This window comes from Alnus glutinosa, chromosome 14 (assembly GCF_958979055.1).
Source record: "Alnus glutinosa chromosome 14, dhAlnGlut1.1, whole genome shotgun sequence".
Lineage (NCBI taxonomy): Eukaryota > Viridiplantae > Streptophyta > Magnoliopsida > Fagales > Betulaceae > Alnus > Alnus glutinosa.
In genome coordinates this window covers 19,062,741-19,078,575 of record NC_084899.1, presented here as the reverse complement: position 1 = coordinate 19,078,575, position 15,835 = coordinate 19,062,741, and the positions used below count along the sequence as shown (strand labels likewise).

General features: G+C 37.5%; 1 protein-coding gene across 1 annotated transcript; it reads left to right on the top strand.

The window, feature by feature from the left end:
- The first annotated feature begins 14,142 nt into the window (after window positions 1-14,142).
- LOC133856776 (putative F-box protein At1g67623) lies at window positions 14,143-15,597 on the top strand. The gene is made up of 2 exons (XM_062291825.1): window positions 14,143-14,531; window positions 15,519-15,597. The coding sequence occupies exons 1-2, from the start codon at window positions 14,143-14,145 to the stop codon at window positions 15,595-15,597; spliced, it is 468 nt and encodes a 155-aa protein (XP_062147809.1).
- Window positions 15,598-15,835: the final 238 nt, after the last annotated feature.

The following is a 15,835-nucleotide window of genomic DNA, read 5'->3' as shown; positions in this document are numbered from 1 at the left end:
TCACGCAAACACTTATCACCCAAATTCTCTCTCCGTTCTCTTCTTTCTCTTCATCTTTCTTCATCTCTTCCTCTCTGTCTTTCACACAGCAACAACAGCCCCTTCCCATTTCCTTTCTTTCTCCTCTCTTCTTCTCATCATACACACGCACACCCACTCCATTTCCTTTTCTCCTTCACCTCGTCGCACAGATAGAGATGCCGTGTGTGAGAGAGAGCCACCGAATGGGTAAACCAGAGATCAAGTTTGGAGAGATCCAGAGATGGAGATGGAGAGAGTTCCAACCCGAATGTGAAATGATACAATGAGATTCCTCTTTTCCTTTTCTTTAATTTTTGCTTGAATCTTCTGTTTGTTAATTTTGTGATTGGCTGCATTCTGTTGGACAAAATCACTTCTATATAATGTGCTTATTATATAGGGATACTGTTTTATTTAGAGTCTACACTTTAGTTATGAGCTTCAAGAAGACTCTATGCAAGATTCAAAACAGTGTAGTTTAGTTCCCTTGCATCCGTCTGAATGCCATGGAATTTTGTCTGGACGTTCATCTATCAAAGCATCCCCTGTTCGGACGATGAGAACTTTCTGTCAGGATGTCCCTTTGTGTCCAAAAGATTTGAACTGTTCTCAGTTGCATCCGTCCGGACGTCTCAACAACATATCTGAACGCCTTTCAGTGTTCGACAAGTAAAATATTAGTTTGTAATTGGGCTCATTCTATTGGACAAAATCACTTCTTTGTAAATATGCTTTTTAACAGGGATTCCGCTATTCAAAGTGATTCCAGAAGATTCTGTACAATTTACAAGTCAAAAAAATCCGGTTCCCTGCCAGCCGTCCGGACGACGTGTCATACCGTCCGGACTCCCGCATCTGTCTGGATGATGTAGATTCCCATCTGGACCTTCGTCTTTGTCGAGAAGCTTTGAACTGCTCCAGCTTGCATCTGTCCGGACGATTCAACAGCCCGTCCGGACGACACTCAGTGTTCGACCAAAGCTTCAAGATTTCTTTCTAAAATACAGATATGGGAAGATTGCTGCCACCATTCGGGCGACGTGGATTCCCGTTCGGATGCGCTCATCCATAAGGCAAGTATCATCGCAATTCAAATCCAAAAGTTCGGACGCCAGTCATCATGGTCTGGACGTGTGTGCATCAGATCAACCGTCCGGATGACAGGGCACCACCGTTCAGACGCGGCTCATTTGAGGAAAAATTTTCAACGAAATTTTTGGAATTTCGGTCGCACAGTTGTCCGTCCGGACGGTGCCTAGTTTTTATCAAGGCAGACGCTCATTTGAACTGTCAGCCAACAAATAAAGGTTGACAGGCTTGAGAACAGCAAGAATTCGGTATTGAATTCCATTAGTGCTTAGAGATCTATATTGTGAGATTATTGAGCTGAGTTGATCTCTCTGAAGCAGTTGCTGTGTGTGCTGTTGTTGCGCTTAATCTGAAGTTTATCTTAGGGGTTAGCCCTAAGGTAAAGGATTCCAGTGAAGACCCCTTCAGGTAGGAGACCAGGTTGGGAGGCGTTCGTGTTGGGTTACACGTTAGAGTGCAAGGTACGACCACTGCATTAGGGGTATGTGAGTGCTACTACTTTGTAACTAGTCTTGTCTTCTGAATAGTGGATATCCTAGGTTGGGCTGCCCCGGAGTGGTTTTTCTCATATTGAGTTTTTCACTTCGTTAACAAAAATTCTTGTGTTATTTAAATTCCACACTGTTATTATTTTGTTAACACTTTTTGCACACACACACACACTTAGAAGTCAAATTTCATTTTTCAACTAGTATTAAAGCTTGGTACACTCTGTTGAGATTTATTTCTTGAGTGTTTTTTTTTTTTGGGACTTCTATCTAAAAATGTCTCAAACTCTTAATACTGTTCCTGCCTTTGATGGTATGATCTATGGATATTGCAAGGCTCGTATGCGTTTCTTTTTAAAATCTATTGACTGTTGGAGTATTGTTGAAACTGGTTGGACTAAACCAACGGATGCAGCACTTGAACTAATCCCACAGAAAAACGCACGCCTTTCAAATGATAAAGCCCTCCATGCTCTATGTCAAACACTTTCACCGTCTGAATTTGCAAAAATTTCAAACTGTGAATCTGCTCAAGAAGCGTGACAAATCTTGGAGACAACATATGAAGACACCAAACTTGTAAAATCTGCCAAACTTCAAATGTTGATTTCTAGATTTGAAGAAATTAAGATGTTGGAAGAAGAGACATTTGGAGAGTTTTACTAACGTACGTTTTCTTACACGTTACAGAAATGTACTAACGTGCTAACTGATATATATCACGTTAGTATTTTTATATTATTAGTAACATGCATATCAGCAAGAAAAAAAAAAGAAAGAACAATCCCTTCTTCTTCCTGGCGGCCGTCTGGTTTCCTCGGCAAATTCACAGACGTTTTTCTTTCTCTATCTCCGGCATCACTCGTTAGACCACCGATTAATCAAGGTATGTATCTTGATAAACATACACTAGTTTATATATATATATATATATATATATTCTTCATAAACCTTGATTGTTTAGACCAAAGTATCTATGCTAATGCAGATCTGAATTGGAGATGAACTTCTGAGATATATGGTGTCAACCTAGTTGATTAGATGAGGCGACTAACTATTGGAATTTTGACATTTGGAGAATCTCAAAGAATAAGACATGACTCAAGGTCAAATAACAAGGAAATCTGTAAGCCGCATTTGAGGGTAATTGAGGTAAGTGATGCTTTGATTGAAATTCTTGCTTAGTGTAATTTATTATCATGATATATGTTTTGAGGTCTAAAGAGATAAGACCGGATTTATGTTCAAGGATTTTCTAATGAAAATTCCGACCCTTAAGGATGACTAAGGACGTACTATAGTCGAGACGTTGAACCTTGAATAAGATTTTTCCCTAAGATTGGGAGCTGGAATTTCAATAACATAAGATGAAATTTCAACATGTTACTTGAGGCATTTGGAAGTACAATGATCGGATCAGGTGCTGCTAACACGGACGAACAAGTAGATGAAGGTCTACAATAAGAGCAGACCTTTACGTTGAAGCAGAGAAATGGAAATGGAAACAATGTGGATGGTAAAGGTCAAGCAAAAGATCATATAAGATGGATAAGATGTTATGACAAGACAATAGAAAATATGCATTATTTTCTTTTAAGTGGTGATAATTAGAGTTAATTGTGTTCAACAATTAAATTCTGCGTCTTAAAATCTGACTCGAGATTTAGAAGTCTAAATCTTGTTAGGGAAACCTTATCGGTTTTCGAATTTCAAGGACGAAATTCTTTTAAGGGGGTGGGGATGTAATACCCTAGATTTTAAGACAGGACGCCTTAAATAGAATTTAAAACCCGAGGTGATCAATCGCTCGATCGACCACTTCTGCCGATCGATCGACTTATTTCTCTACCATCGCTCGATCGACAATACCTATCGCTCGATCGACTTTAAAATCGCTCGATCGACATTATTCTGATAATTATATCTTTATGTGCCATTTGTTCCAAAACCTAAATATTTAGTAAATTAATTGGAATAATAACATTCCTAATATTATTATTATTTTGTAATAATATTATTGACATATAATATTATTTTAGCCTAATATTATTTAGTATAATAATATCATTAGTGTAATAATGTTATTCAAAAATTAACATTATTTATGAAATGAACTGGACTCAAAACGGATTTAAAATTTCACCCTAGTGAGTCATTAATGAAAAAGATTTTATATAAAGATACTCATGATTATTAATGATTAGTTTTTATTAAAAAGTAACTCTAGTTAATTTAACTAGATAAAAGTTAACCATGGGTTAACTAGATATTTTTAAGGTTAACTAAAGTTAGTCTAACTAAAGTAAACTTAACCATGAGTTAAATCCGATATTTTACTTTTAACTCGTGTTAATTTAACTGAGGTAAAAGTTAACCATAATTTACTACCTCTATAAATTAAACCCACTTCTCTTTCAACAAAATTTGCACCACTCAGTTATAGTTACTCTGTTACTGAGATTCTTTCTCCTTCTCTGTTTGTTCTTCTTTCTTCCTCCTCTTTTCTCTTTTCTTCCTCTTGCTCTTTCTCTTACCTTTTCCATCCGAGTCTCAGTAAGAGATGATCGTGGGAGAAGGGAGAGCTAGAAAGTGAGGGAGACAGAGAGGAGAGCCAAAGAGAGAAGAAACCCGATCCTTTTTCCCTTTATTGTTCTTTCTTCTTTCCCTTCTTTCTTCTTCTTTTCTGTTCTTCTTTCTTCTCCTTCTGTTCTGTTCTTTTCTGAAGCCGACTGAGGCAGAGAGATCAGAGAAGAGAGGGAGAGATCGTAAGAGAGGGAGAAGCCGACTGAGAGAGAGAGAGAGAGAGAGAGAGGGAGACCGGAGTCGAGAGTGAAATCCAATGGAGACCCGTCAAACCTGAAAGAAGCCCGACCCACCGACGAGACCCAGAGGCGCGATTCCGGCCGGTCCCAGTGACGATTTCTGGCCAATTTCTGATGGGTCAACTCCGGTGGAACGTGGGACACGATTTCCGGCGGTTCTGGCCGAAATTCCGGCGACTCCCAGTAGCGATTTCCGGCGGTTTTGTCCAGAAATCCAGCGACTTCCAGGGGCAATTTTCCGGTGAAATTTCCGGTGGAATCAGAAGCTTTTCCGGTGAATTTCTCAAGCCTTAAAATCATGATGATTTCTCGTAATTCCTATTTGATTTATTGGGGTTTTCTGTTGTGTATTTGGATTAACCCGATTGTGTGTATTTTGGGTAGAACCCATGTATGTGTTTGGTGTTTTTCCCTGTTTTGGTGATGATGGTTCTGATCATGGGAGTTTTGGTTGTTGTCCCTGTTCTGGCCAGTGGGTGTGCTTTTAGTGTGTGTGGCGTTCCTCTGTTTTGCCACTCAGCTGATTAAGGGTGTGAGTGTTGATTATTTTAGTTGGTCTTTGAGAATTGAATTCATGGAAGTTGTGGTTATGGGTGATTTGGCAGATTCGGGTTCCTTGCACCCTTCCATGATCAATCATATTTATGAAGTTGTATGTTGGTATTTTGGGGTGTTGGTAGTTTTACGGTGCTCCCTGTTTTGGTTGATTTTCAGAACACCCAGCATGGATCCCCTAGTGTGAATTCAATTGTTTGAGTGTGTGTGTGTTTTAGAAAGGTTGGCCGTGTGATTGTTGGTTGAGTATGAACTAATTACCCGGCTACCTAGTATTTGGATGTTTGGAGTTTAATGTTTGAATGGAACCATGTAGTTTAAGGCAAATGTTCTGTGGATGTTTTAGTCAAGGGTATTTGGAGAATTTACAATAGCCTAGTACTAATTTTATTTAAAGGTAGGTTTGTATTTTTAAGTATCTTCATATTGTGGGAGTAAAAAAGGTAATAACTAGGTGTGTTAGAAGCTTTTAGTAAATTTTGAGTAATGGTAAATACTTTATAAGGATTTTTTAATACGGATATAAAAGTGACAAATTAGATGTTTGAAAAAGAGAACTGATACTAATATTTTATATACAAATATACATTTATTACAGAGAATAAGCTATTATGAGAACTTCACCAAAAGGCTGTAAGTATCCCTATACTTGCTAAGGACGAAGCTGTTTGACTTTTCCTATAATATTATGTTTACTGTTTTATTTACTTGTTTGCGCATGTGATTTTGCATATTTTATTATTTTTAATAACCTGTCTAATAACAAGCTGTTGGATCAAGATCCACGGTGGGTATGCGAGGCTTCACATGAGTTCCAAGGTTCTCAGTGAATGAGGAGGTACTTGAAAAGATTAATAAATACAAAAACTGGTGTACCAAGGTTTCCAGGAGCCAAGGCTCCCAAAGATTATAATTAAAAGTTAAGTGAGGAAACCAAGGTTTCAAATAACACGCTAAACGTGCCAAGGCCAACAGAGTAGTGGAAAAAGGGAAATACCTAAGACTCTACACTTAAAACTGTCATACCATTGCTTTATTATCATATTTATATTCACTTCATGACTACAGAACATGAATTTTGTATACTTATGATCATGAAGCTATATTGCATTGTGTTGCATTCCATAAATAAACCAGCACTCATATTATTATTGGAAACAGTGGACTCACTTTAGAGTTTTGTGTTTTGTTTCTATATATATATATATATGTATGTTGGTGCAGGTTTATAGACAAGGAATAGAGCTCAAGAGGTCTTAAAGCTAAGGACGAATAGTCTGTATTTTGTTTATAACATTTTACGTTGACAAGATTGCTAATAATTTCCATGTATTCTCTTGTGTCACTGTTGACACATGTTTGCATGTATTTGTCTAAACATTTTCTTTATGAACGTCTAGAGGTATTTCAGTTAGAAGCTCTGTCGTGTTATTCATTCCAAACCAATTGGATACCTTTTTATTCCGCTGCCAAATCTTAACTCTGAAGAGGTTGTAGTAATGTCACGTGAAAATTCAGAAATTTTCACTTACGCCTTTTTGCAAAAGGCGAGGCGTTACATACGCCGCTCATATGAAGGGTTTGCAATGTCGGAACGAAACACCACATTGTTGTGGCACCAAGAGCTTCGCCAGGGTGTCACATGAGGAAATATGTATACCAAATTTAATTTATATATATTTATATTCAATAACTAATTAATGATATATGTTTTTTCTTGGCAGGCACAAAAGTCTGGTGACACTTCTCTGACCCGTGCAAAGTTTTTTGTTAAAGCACAAAAAAAAAAAAGGATGGAAACTATCCAAACGAAGCAACATAGGAGATATGTGTATGTAAAATGCTCGTTTTTTTCTTATTTATTTATTTATTTACAATTGAAAATTGTCTAACGTCACTAATTTATTACAGCAACGAATGGAGCAACTAATCCCCAATGATCCTGCAGCATCAGATACTGTCACTGAAGGGAATAAGCTCGAGTACTCGAGCAGGGTTAGAGGGGTTGGGAAAAATGTTAGGCCTGTCCCGGGGACGACACAGACATACTATACCCCCACACAGGGACGATCTCAGTGCCCTAGGCACTCTACCCAAACCTCTTAAGAAGAAATCAACCAAGCTTGCGCTTTAATCCTTGAGGCTGAACGGACATCGCATGCAGCTGAGATTAAGGCTGCTCTTCAGACTCAACAGGAAACGGTTTTAGAGGCAGAGCGCAAGGCTGCAGAGGAACTGTTTGCTATTTTGCATCCTCTTACAATACCCTCCCGCCTGTCACAGGTGATACACCTTGCCAGCTTGTCAGATCGTTTGTGGGTATTATATCATATAGTTTGTTAACTTTGTTTTGTTTTGTCCTTTTTTTTTCTTTTTCTTTTTTTCTTTTTTCTTTTTTTATATCATTCGTAAGTGCTGTGCCTCAGCATGACACGGTTCCAAACGATGGTGCTGCTAGTACGAGTTAGACGACAGCTGTTGATGTAGATCATCGTGACCAACCCGCCCCTCCAAAATAACTGTATTTTTTTTTTTAAAAAAAAAAACAATAGTTTTATTTTTTGAGTGGTAATTAGTATTATTTGTTAGTATTTTGGCCTCATTCTGTGTTTGGACAAAATCACTTATATGTAAGGACGCTGCAAACAGGGATTCCACTGTTCAGAGTGAAGTCAGAAGAATTTCAAAGTTCCCTGTCAGCCATCCAGACGATGTGTCATCCTGTCCGGACGCCCATCTGTCTACTGTTCCATCCGTTCGGACGACGTGTCATTCCGTCCGGACGTCAGACAGACAAGCGTCATCTGTCCGGACGACGTATTTCTTTCGTCCGGACAACTACATCGTATCGAGAAGCTTCTGTGCCAACTTGCTCCATCCGGACGTTTCAGCAGCACGTCCAGGCGCCTATCAATTCTCAAACGATTCACTGATTCTTTCCAAGTTCAAGAAAGGGAAGATTCAATCAACCGTCCGGACAATGTGGTATCCCGTTCGGACGTGTATCTCCGTAAGGCAAGAATCGCAGTTTAAAATGAACCGTCCAAACATCTGACAGCTGTGGTCCGGACGCTGTTGCATCGTATATGGTAACTGACGATTCGACTTCAACCATCCGGACGTCTCATCCTTATGGTCCGGAAGCACGCGTATCAGATATGGAAATTGCGTGTTGAAGTTTAGCCGTCCGGACACTCCTGCCCCATGGTCCGGACGCGTAAAGCCTGTTATGGAAATTACTTGCAGCGGACGTGTGTCCGACTGGACGATCGAGCCATCCCGTCCGGACGATGTTCTTATACAAGAAAGATTTCTCCGCAAAAATTTCAAAAAATTCTGTCGCACAGTTGTCCGTCCAGATGGCCATGGTCCACCGTCCGGACGACTCACAAGCTTATTTTGCCTGACGTCCATTCTGACCCCTAGCCTATAAATAGGGGCCTCTAGGCACTTAGAGCTGCAAGAATTCGGTGTGAATTCCATTAGAGCTCAGAGACGTGATATCTCCTCTGAAGCCGTTTTTCAAGTGTACTGTGTTGTAAACTGAAGTCTATCTTAGAGGTCGGCTCTACGGTAAGGAGTTCCATTGAAGACCCCTTCAGATAGGTGAACCTGGTTGGGAAGCGTTCGCATTGGATTACACGTCAGAGATCAAGGTACGACCACTGCATCAGTACATGTGAGTGTTACTATCTTGTATCTAGCTTTATCTTCTGAATAGTGGAATTCCTGGGTTTGGCTGCCCCGGAGTTGTTTTTCTCTTAACTTAGTTTCCAATTCGTCAACAAAAATTATTTGTGTCATTTACTTTCCGCTGTGCTTTGATTTTTGTTGACACTTGTTGCACACACTTTACTTTTAGAAGTCATTTCAATTTCTCAATTGGTATCAGAGTAGGTACACTCTGTTTAGGATTTATTTCCTGAGTGTAATCCTCATCTCTTGTGACTTCTATTTTTTTTATTACACCTTTTATCATGAATTCCTCTCAGTTTTCTAATGAAGATTCTGATATTAAGCTCTATAAGGTTTTTAATAAATTGAAGAATGCTCAACATTCTAAAGAGCTTAAAAAGGTGAAGCAAGAAAAAGAGTCTTTGATTGTTCAGTTATCTGAATCTCATGCTTTGATTGACTCTTTGAGATCTGAGAATACCATGTTGTTTGACATTATTGATACACTTGAGAATAAATTAAAAGAATCTGAAGATCTCCTGAAAAAATTCTCAAGTGATAATTTGAAAAGCATGTTGTGTATTCATTCAGATATTTCGAACAAGCCTGATTTGACTGCTGATTTAAATACTTCTACTTCACATGCTTCTGATTTTGAATTAGACTCTGTTGGTATTAAGCATGTGATAGTAGATGCAGCTTGTTCTAAAAATTCTTGCTTAGATAAATGTGTGATGCCTAACTCCAAGGATTTAGGAACAGTAAGTTTGTTCCTATTTGTCATAACTGTGGGAAAATTGGTCATATTAGACCAAATTGTGTTGTGTTAAAATCTCACAGACCTTAGAAGAAGCAAGAGGACTCCAAAAAGGGCGTTATTGAGAAAACCTCTTCAGATAAATATGTCCCGCCCCATAGGAGGCATATATCTCAAAGAGGTAAGGATTTTGTTGTTTGTGATTATGCTAATCTTAAATTTACAGAGCCCTTCAAGAAGCATTTCAGCAAACGAAGCCAGCCTACCTGCTATCATTGTGGTGTCTCTGGACACATCAGGCCACGCTGTCCTCAAATCCGACATCAGCAGCCTCGGATTAGGAAAACAGAGCAAAAGACAGGTAAGTCTAGCTCTAAACCTTCTAAGCCTCATCATGTTTTTCGGCAACAACGGCATTATCCTAAAAGGGATTCTCCCTCATGCTATCACTGTGGTAAGTATGGTCACATCAAAGCCGAATGCTTCAAAGTGAAGCCTCACAAGCCCAAGAAGAATCAGACCAATGAAGGGCTTGTCAACATGATGAAGAATGTCCTAGTCAGACTGATCAATTGGGACATGGCTCACACCCATGCCTCACAGGTAAAGAAGGTATGGGTAAGGAAGGATGAGACAATTCAACCCTTAAGGGGGAGTGGACTCACCTAGTAGGTGAGGTCCCCCATGCCTAGGATTTTGGTTCCTAAATCCTAGTGCATGTCAGGTATGTTTGCAGTGCATTGTTTATCTTGTCATATTGTACTCATGCCTTGCATTCTGTTTGAGGAACCGTTTATTTTATCCCCATATTTTCTCTTGTTGTCTTAAGAAACATCTGCAGATATTCTCTTTTGGGGATGACAGTTGAAGCACATCGGGCGGCTGCTTTTTTGTCTTGGTATTTCTTAAACCTCTCTCCATGAGGACAGGTTTGGTTTACCTTACATGCTGGGATTAGATGTCATTTTCTTTTCCATAAGAATGTCTTTGTTGTTTTTCTGTTTATTGTTTTTCAACAAAAAAAAAATTGGGGAGAATTTGCAGGATGTTATTTCTCTTGGCTTATTAGATATTGCATGCATTCTTGCCTGATATCTCAATTCGGTTTGCATTGATTCAATATGCTTAGATATAATTGAGAATTTTGACTATATTGGCCAAAGTGTTTTTCCTGTTTATGCAAAAGTAGGATAGCTTCTTTCCTCATGCGATGAAAAAGTGCACTAACCCGGACTCCCCTAAAGGTACATCTTTCCTTATCTGACTCTTTGCTTTTGGAAATTTTGGATAAGCGAAGAAGTCCTTGATAAGATGGCCAAATTGACCCCAGGCTAGTTGAACCTAGCATCTATAAACTCTGGCACTCCCTACAGTTTGCAGTACCATAAGATTCGAGCGGTAATTCATGAAAAGTTATGTGCTTTAAATTTGTTTAATCACTGCTTATGTGCTTAAACTTACCTTGCCCTCTATGAGCAAGTAAAAATTATATGTGTTGTATCTTAGGGGGGGTGTATCAGATGAGGGTGTCTAGGCCCTAGCAAGTTATAAGGTTTGACTTTTGGCTAATCTGTCTTTGATTTTCTCTAATGTCTAGAAAATCTAGTTGCATTTTTGTCATGTCTTGGAAAGTCTTACCTTGTGGGAAAAGAGTCTCCACACACACACGCGCATTGCTTGAGTTGAGTTGCCTATTTATGATCAGGAAAATTTTTTTGTGCTCATTGAAATCTCAACTTCCTTTCATATCTCTGTGTATTTCTGAGATGCTCTCTGATTGTGTTATCAGTTGATTATGCATGCGTATTCTGACACTGACTTGAGAAAATTTGATCTCTGTAAATTCTTCTCAGCTTTTCTGGTGTTTCAGTGTGGAGCGTCCGAACGGTCCACCATCCGGACGGCTCACAGGCTTATTTTGCCTGACACCCATTCTGACCCCCAGCCTATAAATAGGGGCCTCTGGGCACTTAGAGTTGTAAGAATTCGGTGTGAATTCCATTAGAGCTTAGAGACGTGATATCTCCTCTGAAGCCGTTTTTCAAGTGTGCTGTGTTGTAAACCGAAGTCTATCTTAGAGGTCGGCTCTAAGGTAAGGAGTTCCATTGAAGACCCCTTCAGATAGGTGAACCTGGTTGGGAAGTGTTCGTGTTGGGTTACACGTCACAGATCAAGGTACGACCACTGCATCGGTACATGTGAGTGTTACTATCTTGTATCTAGCTCTATCTTATGAATAGTGGAATTCCTGGGTTTGGCTGCCCCGGAGTGGTTTTTCTCTTAACTGAGTTTCCACTTCGTCAACAAAAATTATCTGTGTCATTTACTTTCCGCTGTGCTTTTATTTTTGTTGACACTTGTTGCACACACTTTACTTTTAGAAGTCATTTCAATTTTTCATTGTTGATTGTATTTTGTTATTGTAATTAGTGTTTTTATTTTTAAAGATTATGTTTGAATGATAATCAATGTAAACATATCAACTGCGAAATATAAATATAAAATATGGGATAAGAAATAGTAGTTAAAAATTAGGGATAATTGTCCCATTGGTTCCTAGGGTTGACATAAGTTACAAATCACTCATTCTGGCACAAAAAGTTCACGAAAGGTCCATGTGGTAAACTATAATTACGAATCACTCCCTGAACCTGTTTTTCGTCTACCAAGTTAATAGATTTTGTTAGTTTGTTACGTCATACCAAATAGAAAACCAACACGTGACCACTCTAGGCCTAAAAGAGGCCATACGTCACCCCCCCAGTCATGGCCGAGCCACCCGCGACAACCACCACCCCTTTGCAATTTTTTATTTTTTTTAAAAAAATAAAATAAATTTTAAGTTTTATTTATTTATATTTTTTTAAATTGTAATAGACACGTGTTGATTTCTTATTGGGTATGACGTGGCAAACTAACGGAATCTGTTAACTTGGTGGACAAAAACGGATTCAGGGAGTGATTTGTAATTATAGTTTACCAAAGGAACCCTTTATGAACTGTTCGTACCACAGGTGCTGATTTCTAATTTATGCCAATCCCAAGGACCAATGGTACAATTATCCATAAAAATTATAAAAAGGTTAAATTAAATATATACTATGTAATTACTAGTAACCTTGGGTAAATCTTCAGGTTACTAGATCAGTAACATAATAATTTGTCAGGTAAGTATAGTTGTCTTGGGAAATTGCGGGAAAAATTGCGCGTGCTCAACGTTTTTGAAACGTGTGAGAACGCCACACTAGTGAAACATTAACGCGTAAGGAATCACATGTTACATAAATGTACTAACCTGATGTGTTTAACGTTAGAGAATTTTTTTTTAGTAACGTGTAAATATTAACAACGTTAGAATTAAATGAGATCAATAACGTGCACCTAACATCGTGTTAGTATTTTTATATTAATAATAACCTGCTGTTGTTTGCACGTTAGTCAAAACTGAAACTCTTCTTCTTCCTCGCGACTGTCTGGTTTCCCGGCCATTACTGTATATATCTCGATCATCTCTCTCTCTCTCTCTCTCTCTCTCTCTCTCTCCCCTCTCGATCTCGATCATTCTTTCTCGTCTCTATCAACGCATCACTCCTTCGACTACCAGTTAACAAGGTATATATCTTTTTTATTTTTTTATGAATATGTAGAATATATTACTATATGTTATTATATTTATATATATATATATATATATATATATATATAGCAAATGATCAATTAACGTAGTAACTAACAAAACACTAAAACACATACATTACAAACAGAGATGTACTCTGTGGAAACAACCAGAACTCTTAAACATCAAAACCAGACAAGATTTTCAACAACCTAACAAACTAAAACTAACTGATCTCACTTTATCTCGATCACGAACGTATATATATATATATATATATATATATATATATATATATATATATATATATATATATATTCATGTGCAATACTAATTTGTTTTCATTTGTACGTTTTTTCTATATAAATCTGATTTTTGTCGTTGATTGTTGAATATTTTTAATTGATGCTTGTTGCATATATGGGCAGTGTAATCAAATGCATGTTTGTGTTCAATGTCTTGATGCACGTACATGTTGTGTTGGGAGGAGAGTTTGAGTAGGATTGTTGAGTTGGGTTTTTTGGTACTTTCAAGTGTTTGAAATTTTCCAGGGGCATTTTCGTAATTTCACGTGTACAAAATTATGAAACTGCCCCTAAATATAAAATTAATTAACATTAATTGAATAAAATGTATACATTATCAATGATACAATTATCTTTCTTATTATCATGAATCTATGTTTGTCTTTTTACATGCTTATATATATAAGAAAGTGCATGCATGTTTGTCTTGAAGTGCATGTTTACGTTGTGTTGGGAGGGGAGTTTGAGTAGGAATATTATTGAGTTGGGGTTTTTGGTACTTTCAAGTATTTGAAATTTTTCAGAGCATTTTTCGTAATTTCACATGTACAAAATTACAAAAATGCCCCTAAATATAAAATTAACATTGAATAAAATGTACGTTATCAAGGATACAATTCTCTTTCTTATTACCATGAATCTATGTTTGTTTGTGAATACATTAGTATGAATCCATTAGATTCGATCGATCGATAATAATTAATGGATGTTTGTAAATACTTTAGTATATATGAATCTATATGTTTGCCTTTTTAATTATATGCTTATATAAACTGATTTAAACTTGTCATTATATATATAGATACATATCGACATGGCTGATCATTTCAATGAAGAGGAGCACAAGGTTGGCATGACCAATATTCTCCCAAACGACAAGTTGACTGAAGTCCTTACAAAGGTTGCTTCACCTTCCTTCATTGACCTCTTCGAGGCGAAGCTCACCTGCAGAGATTTATGCGGGTTGGCAAAGAAGGATCATATCTTCCAACAAGCGTCGTTGGAGAATATTCCGCATTCTTGGTGTACAAATGCGGAAGTTTTGTTTTTAAAACGTTGCAAAGAGAGTGGAAACCCAGATGCAATATTTAGAGAAGGCATGCATGGGTACTTCACTTCCAAGAATCCCGAACTTGAGCTTAAGTTTTTAGAAACGGCTTATGAGAAGGGACACATTGAAGCAACGTCAATTAAAGCATCAAGGTTTGCAAATTTTATCTTTATTTTTTTGCAAGCTAAGAGGCTCAAAAATAAAAGAATGTCGTAGGAGAATAAAAGCCCATGTACAAGCATGTGGAGGAACATGCAATCGCATAGCTAGGGGTCAAGAACCCTACTGCCATGTAGAAACATGCCGCAATAAAATAACGCCAAATTCTTTGGTGGCAAGGCAGTCCAGATGGAATTTCGGGGACTATGTAGAAGATGATGATGAGAGGTATAGATGCTGTATGTACTGCCGGTGTGACATGAAGCTTATTTGTTTTGTAAAATATTATAAGGAAAATAATAAAAATTTTACTGTACTTACTTTTTGTATTTTGGTGTACAAAACCCCTTGCATGTGGTAAATTAAAAGAGATAGACAGTTGCATTTGCAATATGAATAAAGTGCCAACAAACAACCTGCTTAATTAGAGATATCTCGATTACAAAACGTATATAGGTTATATATGGTTAATTGGGCAGGTTCATATGCATCTAAATATGCAATTCTATGGCAAATACAATAGCATGATAAAACTACACGTTACTATGTCATATATTAACAAACTCATTAATTTGCACGTTACTTTAGAGTAACTCGTAAATTTACTAGGTTAGTCTATAGTAACCCGTATATATTTACGTTACTGTCAAGTAACCCATAAAATTTCCAGGTTACAAAGGGGTTACGAAGTAAATTTTACACGTTACTATATATTCAGTAACGTGTTAAATAATTATCACGTTACTGTAATCACTCACGTATAAAATTCTACAAGTTAGTATTCCCATGTTTTCTTTGTAGTGTACACAAATGAAAACTATTCTTTCTTGCTTTCTTGTCCAAATTTATTGAACTTCTTCATGAATCATAACAAATAATTCCCTTGTTGGTGAGGCAAAGATTGTATTACTTGTTATAAGGAAGTGGTAGTTCCTAGTGTATACAAAATTCTTAGAATCGTTTCTGAATTCCAAATACAGGATTGAAGATCAATCCACACCAGCAAAACAGAAAGGATTTAAGCACAAGGGCCTGTCAATGGATGCCGGTGGAGGATAGCTCCAATACTTAAGTCAGTATTTTATTTGAAAGGAAAATTGAGGTTAGGGCCAAAAGTATATTTTATCTAGTTCCGATTTACCTTTTATAGAGGTTCCAATATGAAATGTACAAGCAGTATCAAGGACCCACATGTCGTTAAAACGACTATCAGAAATAGTAACAACAAGGACTATGTCTAAACCCTTAGATTTCCTTTGATGACACCAGCCACGGAAAAGAAACTTTGCTTATTACC